General features: G+C 37.9%; 2 protein-coding genes across 8 annotated transcripts in view; one reads left to right on the top strand and one right to left on the bottom strand.

Moving 5' to 3' along the window:
- Positions 1-12,271, bottom strand: part of LOC127440017 (NAD-dependent malic enzyme, mitochondrial-like) — a 714,514-nt gene that overhangs the window by 142,420 nt on the left and 559,823 nt on the right. The gene's annotated exons all lie outside the window — the stretch shown is intronic.
- LOC127440020 (PDZ and LIM domain protein 5-like) overlaps positions 1-12,271 on the top strand; it is a 65,999-nt gene that overhangs the window by 30,991 nt on the left and 22,737 nt on the right. Inside the window, exons 4-7 of one of the 5 annotated variants that reach the window (XM_051696387.1) lie at positions 1,268-1,304; positions 7,088-7,104; positions 11,967-11,987; positions 12,101-12,118. In XM_051696387.1, the coding sequence (XP_051552347.1) occupies positions 1,268-1,304; positions 7,088-7,104; positions 11,967-11,987; positions 12,101-12,118 (93 nt within the window). Of the gene's footprint in view, positions 1-1,267; positions 1,305-2,488; positions 2,875-7,087; positions 7,105-8,499 lie in introns of those variants that run through there. The other 4 variants (XM_051696389.1, XM_051696386.1, XM_051696388.1 and 1 more) reach the window with 4 other exon arrangements.

Genomic DNA, 12,271 nt, shown 5'->3' on the forward strand with positions numbered 1-12,271 from the left:
TGACCACGCCCCCGCTGCCACAGTAATGTAAAGTGAAGTGAAGTGAATAAGTAATGTGAAGTGAAGTGAAAAAGTAAAGTGAAGTGAAGCGAAAAAGTAATGTGAAGTGAAGTGAAGTGAAAAAGTAATGTGAAGTGAAGTGCAAGTGAAGTAATGTAATGTGAAGTGAAGTGCAAAAGTAATGTGAATGTGAAGTGAAGTGAAAAAGTAATGTGAAGTGAAGTAATGTGAAGTGAAAAGGTAAAGCAATGTAAAGTGAACTGAAAAAAGATTAAAAAATTAAAATTAAATTAAATTAAATGAAAGTAAAGTTAAAAAAGTAAAGTTAAAACAAAATAAAATAAAATAGTGTATTTGAATATAACAAAAATAAATCAATTAAGGAGGAAACATTAATTAAAGAAGAGCAGTTTGTCTCTCTTTCTCTTTCTCTGGCTTAACTGTCACTCGTCTTCTGATTCCTGCAGTTCTATATTGAGTGTACTGAGAACAGATTATTAGCTCATAACTGCAGCACTCCTCTGACAGATCTACACCTGTTAAACCCAACCCGACCCGCTAGATTTCACTATCAAATCCTCTACTTAGGGATACACTCCAGGTCAAGATGGGTCACATTAGTGTGTTTGTGTGTTTATGTACAACAGAGACTATTTTATTTTTTAATCCACATTTGGATGAACAATCCAAAAACTTTGAAGCCATTTTTCTCAGTTTCAGTATTGCGGTAGTTACTGCATTTTGGCTTTGTAAGGCAGTAAAGTTATTTTTTGTTTTAGAAGGTGTCTTATATCCAGCTCTCTGAAAGAGATACAAAGGTCACTGAGAGAATAGTGGATGTAAATGTATGTAAGATATGTACAGATAGAGAGATGTGCAAGATTGTTCTGGAAGGTTGCAGCTTGAGTTCAGATGTCAGGCAGTGATTCTTAGAGACAGTAACAGATACTACAACACTCTGCCAGCCTTACACACACACACAAACACATTATTACTTTAAATCAAGACGCCACATCATACGAGTTTAAAACCAAACCTGACTTGGTTTCTTTAGTGGTTGATGCAAACCTTCAACAAATATTTGTGTTCTCCCCTGGAGGCAAAAAGATTTCAGGACCTCTCAACAAACATCCATATGGTTATTCTGTGTTATTATGAATACAGGCCTATGATTGTATTACAAACCACAGTGAGATGTTCCCTATGTAGTGCCAGTGCCCGATCCAGATGTGCTCACAAAGAGTTATTAATGTTTGTGTTCCAACAGAGCGCCCAGTCTTACAAAACCAGATGTAGCACCAAAGGTATGAGTTTTACCCACACTATGCACACAACACACAGACTGAGAGGGCACAAATGGAGTGTTGTGAATGAATTGTGTGTGTATATGTGATGATACCCCTCTGAGACAGACAGATGAAGCTTTACATGCACGCTAGCATTTTAGTTTTGCATGTTTGTAATAGTACTGCGCCCACTGCATTCGCCAATTATTTGTTTTGTATTGCTAATAAGTATTGCTATGAGGCCAATTTGAAGATACAGGCTGCGTTCAAAATGAAATATTGGTGTGCCGCTTACTGCACAGTTTATTCTGTATACTGCCTACCAGTTTTTAAATTGTGAAAAATTACAGTATACAACAGTTATTGTTTTAAAAGGTGGTATGCTATTGATCTTATCATGTGGCATAATAATAATAATAATAAACTTTTTATTGTATTTTTATATAGCACCTTTAAAGGTAGCTTATCAAGACTTTTTGCTTAGGAAAAAAACAGGATATAAAAATGTGCACAATATAAACATGTATATTAACAGAATATTGATAATGCAAAATACTAAAATAAAACAATCAAGTAATATTTATTTCGGCGAGTGTGCTTTTTGTTAAAATGTGGTAGTCTGACTAAATAAGGAGTCAGGAAGGAGATGTTAAAAATTGTGTTGAAATAGCTGGAAATAAAAGCTCAAGTTAAGCATGTTGCATTTGCTCTGTACTTATACTGCTCATTTTGGCAAAGATTGTAGATAAAGTAGTTGGTAATTCAGGTATTCCATGCATACGGAATATTTGCATACTGTACACAGTACACATAACTGCATACTACTTTTTTTTACATATAAAGTAGTAGTATACAATATTATGCTATTCCAAACAAACCTATTGGATATGTTTGAAATTGTACACTACCATACTGCTCATAATCTCTCTGCAGTATATAATATGTAAACTGTGCACAGTATGCATATTTTCAGTTTTAAAATAGTAATAGTATATACTTTGCAATGTTCAGTAAATTGCACGCTTATGTTCATTTCGAACACAGCCAGTGATACATATCATGTAGGTTTCAAGCAGTATAGTCAACAACATTCTTTGTATTACCCATTTATTTTTATGTGTTTGTCTGTTGATTTGTTGCGTTATTGATGTTGTGTTTTGTGCTTGTGTTTGAGTCCTGCATGTGCTTCACTCCATGTTTAGGATCATTCTGTGGAAGTTATCAAACCCGTTCCCATGACAACCTCCATTCCATCTTCCTCTGACATCAAAAACTCCACCCACATCACTTCATCATCCAATAAGAGCGCTCATCCGTTTGGAGGGGCAGGGACACCACCTATACCCTCCATTCCCTCCCCTGCATCTGCTTTTGCACCCGCCTCCTCAGCTCAAAGGCCTAATCCACTGGCTCCGCCCACCCCCATTGACATGACAGCTGGCTCACTCAATCATCTGCCTGCGGTGCCCCGCCCTTCCGTCTATAACACGCCCATCAACCTCTACTCCAATAAGAATGCCTGTGAGGTAGCTATGGGCCAGAGGCGGGGCCTGCTGGAAAGCCAGGGTGAGAGCTCACAGCTTAATGGGTAAGAATTTGATTGACACATTGATGCTCCACCCACCACACAAATATTTAGCTTAACAATGACCCCTCCCAGTTTTTCAAAATTATATTTCCAATTCATTACAGAAAATGTTTTTTTACAGAAAAGTTACAGAAAAGTTTTCAAAGGCTTGAATCAAACTAACCAGCTCTGATAAAAAACATTACAACATTTGCTTGAAGCAAAACAAGTATATAATAATTGGAAAACAACAAAGGTACAAGACAGTGTATATATTTAAATATTAATATTTTCACGATTAAAAGCGAGGCTGTAAAGGATAGGTGTAGTCTGTCTGTTCAATGGGTTGTATTGTCGTTATATTACTAAATGAAATATTCAGAATATTGTTTCGTTATATCACTAAATTAAATATATAGAATATTTTTTGTTATATCGTTAAATTCAATATTCATACAAATCTTTTGTTAAATCACTAATTAATAAAATATTCTGAATATTCTTTCGTTATATCACTAAATGAAATTTTCTGAATATTCTTTAGTTATATTGCTAAATAAAAACAATCTGAATATTCTTTTGCTATATCACTGAATAATATTCGGAATATTCTTTCATGCGGTAAAGATACAGGCAGCTTCTCTGTTTCTCTTCTCATCTATCTCTTTTTGCACTGAGTGACATCCTAGAATATGTTCGTCAGTGAGTCTGATGTTTGTTTGTATATTTAGATCGCAGTAACAGTATCCATTGTGTGTTTTAGTATGTGTGTGTGTATCAGGGCTCTCCCTTGGATAATGTCCCAGGGGAAGCTCAGATGTATCGTGTGTGTTTTTAGTTTCATATTTTAATGATGGTTGTAAAGTACTGATTGACATTAATTACACTCACACATACTGTATATGCTGACATATACACATTTTGACACACACATCTAATTTCTTTCACTGTTACCGGTTTAGTGTGTTTCTTGTTCACACATCTGTGTGTTTGTTGTGAGGTGTTTTGTTTGTTTCTGTCTTTTAATAACTTTAAAGCTATTAATATCAGCCTGAAACCAGCAAAAGTTATACAGCTCTGGAAAAAATGAAGAGACCACTGCAAAATTATCAGTTTCTCTGGATTTACTGTTTATAGGTATGTGTTTGAGTAAAATGACCAAACACCAAATTTCACAGTGGGTGCGAGACGCTGTGGCTTGAAGGCCTCTCCAGGTCTCCATCTAACCATTAGATGACCAGGTGGAGGATCGGGGATGATCTGGGGGTGCTTCAGCAAGGCTGGAATCGGGCATATTCGTCTTTGTGAAGGACGCATTTATAAAGCCATGTACAAGGTTATCCTGGAAGAAAACTCACTTCCTTCTGCTCTGACAATGTTCCCCGACTCTGAGGATTGTTTTTCCGAGCAGGACAAAGCTCCATGCAACACAGCCAGGTCAACCCCATTGAAAACCTCTGGAATGTGATCAAGAGGAAGATGGATGGCCACAAGCCATCAAACAAAGCCGAGCTGCTTGAATTTTTGCTCCAGGAGTGGCATAATGACAGCAATGAAAGAAAGAAAGACTGGTAGAGAGCATGCCAAGACACATGAAAGCTGTGATTGAAAATCAGGGTTATTCCACCAAATATTGATTTCTGGACTCTTCCTAAATTAAAACATTAGTATTGTGTTGTTTTAAAAATGAATAAGAACTTGTTTTCTTTGCATTATTCGAGGTCTGAAAACACTGCATCTTTTTTGTTATTTTGACCAGTTGTCATTTTCTGCAAATAAATGCTCCAAATGACAATATTTTTATTTGGAATTTGGGAGAAATGTTGTCAGTACTTTATAGAATAAAACTAAAATGTTCATTTTACTCTAAACACATACCTATAAATAGTAAAATCCAGAGAAACTGATAATTTTGCAGTGGTCTCTTCATTCATTTTTTCCAGAGCTGTAGTTTAATCACCTGTAATGATGGGGGGCCTGGGTAGCTCAGTGGTAAAATACGCTGGCTACCACCCCTGGAGTTCACTAGTTCGAATCCCAGGGCGTGCTGAGTTACTCCAGCCAGGTCTCCTAAGCAACCAAATTGGCCTGGTTGCTAGGGAGTGTAGAGTCACATGGGGTAACCTCCTTGTGGTCGCTATAATGTGGTTTGTTCTTGGTGGGGCGCATGGTAAGTTGAGCGCAGATGCTGCGGTGGATGGCGTGAAGCCTCCACATGCGCTATGTCTCTGTGACAACGCGCTCAACAAGCCACGTGATAAGATGCAGGGGTTGATGGTCTCAGATGCGGAGGCAACTGGGATTTGTCCTCCACCACCCAGACTGAGGTGAATCACTACGCGACCACGAGGACTTAAAAGCACACTGGGAATTGGGCATTCCAAATTGGGTGAAAAAAAGAAAAAAAAAAATCAACTGGAATGAGGTTCAAGGAATGAGGAAAAGGGAGACGCCATTTCCAACTGAGGAATGTCAATTTTGATTAGCAAAAGCACGTTTACCTAAATGCACAACGGTGTAGCTTCAGATACATAACACAAAGTGTCTTTAATGAAAAACGGCAGTGGCCAACACACAAGCAGCTTCTCAGCTGGGCTCTCTCTCTTAACTCTCCTCTCCTTAAAAGCCTCAATCACTCCTCACTGAAACACAAGACAGGTGTTAAGCACAGGTGGAAATCATTCACAACTCATCTCCCCCACTTCACTCTCCACACCTACGCCTCCACATCACCCTATAAACCCTTTCTTATTCTTGTTGAGTTTTGTGTATAGATGACTATTTAAATGTGTGGCATACTACCATACTGCTCATACTATTTTTGTATTCATGCACCATGTATAGAGTGCACAATATGCACATTTTCAGTATGCATTGAATACCTGGGTGACCTAATAAATTCACCAAAATATGCAGTATACACCAGAGCGCAATTCACTCTTGACCTTTGATTTACAAAATGGCGAATGAACCGGTAGTAATAATATCGACATATGTACTTTTTTTTTGTTTTGATTTTTTTTTTTCTTGTAAATCCAAAATGTTATACATCTTACACAAAATTAGAATACATCTTGCACATTAATGCAAATTAAATAAATACAAAAGAACTTCTTCCAAAGTGGTAACTTGACACCACTCACTAATTATGCACATATTGAATGTGACAACAACATGACAAGTAGCACATATGTTTGAAATAGAATGTGTATAATTACTTACTATTTTTTTTAAAAAACATAATATTTTTCAGTATACTTTATACTGTGCAGTAAGCAATATGCTGGTATTCCACACAGCTTGTGTCTGTGCATTTGTGCTTGTTTGTGTGATTGTATGATTGTGGTTGTTTGAGAGCATAATACATGATACATCCTTGATTTTTTTTTTTATAAAAACCAAATGCTTCCCTTCATGTCTCTCATACTACAAATCCCTCTCATGATCCTCATACAGCTGTGCATTAAAGAGACAAATCAATGCCAGCCCTGTTTCCATATTTTTATGGGCAACTGTTGAGAAAACATATTCATCCTTCATGTGATCATGTGTACCCATCTGTGGATACGGTATTATGTTTCAAAGGATCAGGCTTATCTTTCTCATTGCGGTTGTGTGCGTGGGTTTACTTGGCTATAGTTTGGGAACAAAATTATCCCCAGAAGTTTCCCAAGTCTCACAAAACCTCCCATTGGGAAAATCAGGGGACACCCTTAATTGAAAATAATAAAATAATAATAATAATAATAATAATAATAATAATAATGGTATTTGGATTAGCAAAATTCTATAGGTTTTTTTTTTTTTAAATTTTTTTTAGCTTTTCTTAAAACACAACAACAACAACAACACAAGTCTAAAGCATGTGCCCATTATAATAGCATAAGATAGATAAACTCTGCTGTAGGCTACTTTATCGACAAACCTGGTAAAATTTCCCTTTGGAGACATTTCAGATGTCCTAATTTATAAGAAATGATGTATAAATAAAGTAAATAATGTTTATTACAAATTCTTTCTAGAAATGCTTAATGTTTTCTGTTAGGGTTTGAGATTTAGCTAATTAAACGTGTGTGAGAATTGTTTGTGTAGTTGTTCGTCTGTCTCAGAGGGGTTTAAAGATTCAAGAAGTCAGTGTTGGGTGTATTTAACATGTAATAAGATGATTGTGCATGTGTTGTGTTTTTATCTGTGTATTTACTGGCTGTTTTCTCCTTCATGTGCTGTTTCGCAGGTGATTCCAGCTACAAAGTCAGTACCACATTACTGGATCCTGTTTTCATTGTGTGTGTGTTGTGTTTAAATTGTGCTGTGGTTTGGAGTGCATAAAATAGTTTTTTTTTACATAAACAGTGTTCTACTGTATTTTTCTCCAGAATTTCCCAGTCTAATCCTTATTTTGAGAGTGCTTTGCTTTTCTTATGAATGAAAGACTGTTGATGGCGATGATTCATTATTATGTGGCAGTTCATTGCTGTTCACCATGATACAGTGATGATAGTAGATGGTAATGTTATGATACTTTGATATAAAGTGTTATGAGTTACAAGTGAAACAAGAGACGGGAGGCTGTGTGCAGTGTAGTCCAAATGTTTTACTCAAGGATCCTGCCGGAACTCCTTTATACTGTATACATCACTTACGTACATGAACATCATTAATATCATATCGTAACATCTTCCTTTTTTATGGTAGTAAAGGATTACATGATATACTGTATGTCCTAAAAATCATGGAATTGTTGCGGTATACACTGATCAGCCACAACATTAAAACCACTGGCAGGTGAAATGAATAACATTTATTTTTCTCGTTACAGTGGCACCTGTCAAGGGGTGGGATATTCACCGATCAGCCACAACACTAAAACCACCTGCCTAATATTGTATAGGTCCCCCTCGTGCCACCAAAATATCACCAACCCGCATCTCAGAATAGCATTCTGAGATGATATTCTTCTTACCGTAGACTTTGTAAGTTTGAACAAGTCTGGCCATTTTCTGTTGACCTCTCTCATCAACAAGGCGTTTTCGTCCACAGAACTGCCCCTCACTGGATGTTTTTTGTTTTTGGCACCATTCGGAGTAAATTCTAGAGACTGTTGTGTGTAAAAATCCCAGGAGATCAGCAGTTACAGAAATAATCAAACCAGCCCATCTGGCGCCAACAATCATCCATGTGATTATCTAATCAGCCAATCGTGTGGCTGCAGTGCATAAAATCATGCAGATACAGGTCAGGAGCTTCAGTTGATGTTCACATCAACCATCAGAATAGGGGGAGAAAATGTGATCTCAGTGATTTGGACCGTGGCATGATTGTTGGTGCCAGATGGGCTGTTTTGAGTATTTCTGTAACTGCTGATCTCCTCGGATTTTCACACACAACAGTCTCTAGAATTTACTCCGAATGGTGCACAAAACAAAAAACATCCAGTGAGGGGCAGTTCTGTGGATGAAAACGCCTTGTTGATGAGAGAGGTCAACAGAGAATGGCCAGACTGGTTCGAATTGACCTGTTCGAAGTCTACAGTAACTCAGATAACCGCTCTGCACAATTGTGGTGAGAAGAATATCATCTCAGAATGCTATTCTGAGATGCTGGTTGGCACTGTTTTGGCGGCACGAGGGGGACCTACACAATATTAGGCTGGTGGTTTTAATGTTGTGGCTGCTCGGTGTATTAGGCAGCAAGTGAACAGTCAGTTCTTGTTGGAAGCAGGAAAAATGGGCAAGCGTAAGGATCTGATTAACTTTGACTAGGGCCAAATTGTGATGGCTAGACGACTGGGTCAGAGCATCTCCAAAACGGCAGGTCTTATGGGGTGTTCCCAGTATGCAGTGATTAGTACCTACCAAATGTGGTCCAAGGAAGGACAACCAGTCATGGGCCATGGGCATCCAAGTCTCACTGATGCACGTGGGGAGCGAAGGCTAGCCTGTCTGGTTCGATCCCACAGAAGAGCTACTGTAGTACAAATTGCTGAAAAACTTAATGCTGGCCATGATAGAAAGGTGTCAGAACACACAGTGCATTGCAGCCGGTCAGAGTGCCCATGCTGACTCCTGTCCACCGCCGAAAGTGCCTACAATGGGCACGTGAGCATCAGAACTGGACCATGGAGCAATGGAATAAGGTGGCCTGGTCTGATAAATCACATTTTGTTTTAGATCATGTGGACGGCTGGGTGCGTGTGCATCATTTACCTGAGGAAGAGATGGCAGCAGGATGCACTATGGGAAGAAGGCAAGCTGGTGGAGGCAATGTAATGCTTTGGGCAATGTTCTGCTGAGAAACCTTGGGTCCTGGCATTCATGTGGATGTTACTTTGATACATACCACCTACCTAAAGATTGTTGCAGACCACGTACACACCTTCATGGCAACGGTATTCCCTGATGGCAGTGGTCTCTTTCAGCATAATTCGCCCTGCCACACTACAAAAATTTGTCAAGAATGTTTTGAGGAACATGACAAAGAGTTCAAGGTGTCGACTTGGCCTTCAAATTCCCCAGATCTCAATCTGATTGAGCATCTATGGGATGTGCTGGACCAACAAATCCACCTCGCAACTTACAGGACTTGAAGGATCTGCTGCTAACGTCTTAGTGCCAGATACCACAGGACACCTTCAGAGGTCTTGTGGAGTACATGCCTCGATGGGTCAGAGCTGTTTTGGTGGTACGTGGGGGACCTACACGATAATAGGCGGTGGTTTTAATGTTGTGGCTGATCGGTATATGTCCAAAAATCATTATTACCATGATATATGTCCAAAAACATTTGTATCATTGGAAATGTCCTAAAAATCACAGAATTACCATTATATATTTCCTAAAGACCATAGTATTACCATGGTGTATGTTCAAAAATCAGTATTACCATGGTATATGTCCAAAAACAGTATTACTGTACGTGTCCTAAAAATCATAGGATTACCATACCATATTACATGTCCTTAAAACATTTTTACCATGATACATGTCGTAAAAATCATAATATTACCATGATACATGTCCTGAAAAAAAGTATTACCTTGAATATTGTCTTAAAGATCATAATATTACCATGGTGAATGTTCTAAAAACCATGAAATTACTATTATACTATTATGTCCTAGAAGTCATATGTCTACCATGATAAATGTCCTAAAACAGTATTACCATGATATATGTCCTAAAAACCATAGTATGACCATAGTGCGTGTCCTAAAAAACACAGTATTACCATTATATATTTCCTAAAGACTAATAGTATTACCATGATATATGTCCTAAAAACCCTGACATTGCCACGTTACCATGTCCAAAAAACAATGGTAGGTTATTACCGTAGTTCTTTTTGTATAGTGTGAAACAACGGATGATGTAACAGTGAACACATGACCACAGTCACCATCTAAAGCAGAGTGCTCTCAAAGTAAGGTAAAAAAGCTGTGTTGTGCATTATTGTTTATCATGTTTGCACTGCATGAGTGTATTGACGTGAGTTTTAGGTTTTGCATGTCTTGTTACGAGTGTGAAGTGATGAGGTAGTCAGCATTTTTTAAATGTAATTACTGTCTCACACAAACACACACACACACACACACACACACAGATTATATAAACTATATTAGTAATGACCTCTCATAGACACAATAACCACAAAACAAACCTGTTTACACTATTCAGTTTGAAGTAAAACATGATTTGCCCGAATTAGGTGCATTTCAAAGAGTAAGGACTGCTTCAAGTGTCCTCACAAGTGTTTTTTTTTTTTTTTTTACATATTTCACTCTATTTGAGGGCATTTAGCCAGTACAAGTTCAGCCACACTTGCACGCTGCGTTGTGTCAAACACACTTAGCAAATATCTTCTGCCAACACCCTTTCTTCACACACAAAGACCTGTACACACTCAGCCTGACAGCACTGGTTTATTAACAGCTTATAAATATGTTATTTGTCAGTGCATATAGGCCACACTTTGGCATGATCAGTATGTCCTAATGCATGTGTGTGCATGTGAATGCAAGCAGTAATGTGAAATTCGTGTCTCTGAGAGATTAGATAGACGTTGCTAATCTGAACACCCCTGTTTATTAAATTCTAAATTCCAGACTTTTTGTTGAGTCAAGTACAGATAACCCATGCTGCTAGTGTCAGGAGCATGTAGCATGTTATTTTTCATATGCACCAGCACCATCTAGTGATCAAAAGTATTCAGTTACTGTAGCTTTCAAATATTAGTAGCTACATAATGCAAGTTTTGTTAGATTGGGAATCCTTTCTGGTTGAGTTTATTTTCCATTTACCTGATTATATATTTTTAAAACCTCCCTACTGCCACTGAAGTTCGTAAATACACAGGAACTTTCTGAATTAATATTTTGTACGCATATAGACATTTGCCAAGGAAAATCATAGTAAAGTGATATGGGATTTCAGTAGTGGTGCTTGCTATTAAAAATCTTATACATTTTGATTAAAGGAGGGACCTGAGCCATATCTAGGTGGGCTCTTTTGACTTGGGCCAGTAAGCAACCACCTAGCAACCACCAAGAACACCCTAGCAACCATATAACAAGCTAAAAACTCTCAGAACATCTTAGTATTACATTTAGGGGCAGTGGTGGCTCAGCGGTTAAGGCTCTGGGTTACTGATCAGAAGGTCAGGGGTTTAAGCCCCAGCACCGCCAAGATGCCACTGTTGGGCCCTTGAGCAAGGCCCTTGACCCTATCTGCTCCAGGGGTGCCGTATCATGGCTGACCTTGCACTCTGACCCCAGCTTAGCTGGGATATGTAAAAAAAAAAAAAATGTATAATGTGTGATAAATAAATAATAATAAAAAAAAAATTAGTAACTGCATATCAACAACCATAACAACACAGCAAGTTTCTTTCTTATTTCACATTCTCTTCAGAAAATATGAAAACGTATTGTTGTTTTAATTTCCTTTTTGATGACAGTGCTGTATAATACCACGTTACCCCAGTTTTATAATTTATGGCAGAGACTATGATTACAATGGTAATTTTTTAGAGGGTACATGCATTTAAAAATACTTGCATAAAATTCCTCTAAAAGACTGTCCATTATGTAATTGCAATGTTATATTTTATTTTCATAGTGGACCCCCAGATGTGTCAGAGTGAGTACATCTGTAACGTGTGCCATTTGTAAACTCTTTCTGAGGGAGAAAAAAATCAAACTTCTCATCCTTTTTCTTTCATTGCTTTACTTTTCCTCCCTTTCTTCCTTCAGAAAACCTCAAGTTTACAGGTAAAGGGGGATAAACTCTGTTTTAGCCTTATTTTAGCTCAGAGTTTGTTGGCATCCAGATGCTTAAAGGGATAGTTCACCCAAAATTTTGTCATCATTTACTCACCCCCCATGTTGTTCCAAACGCATGTGACTTCTTATCTTCCATGGAAC

Source organism: Myxocyprinus asiaticus, chromosome 4 (genome assembly GCF_019703515.2).
Source record: "Myxocyprinus asiaticus isolate MX2 ecotype Aquarium Trade chromosome 4, UBuf_Myxa_2, whole genome shotgun sequence".
Classification (NCBI taxonomy): domain Eukaryota; kingdom Metazoa; phylum Chordata; class Actinopteri; order Cypriniformes; family Catostomidae; genus Myxocyprinus; species Myxocyprinus asiaticus.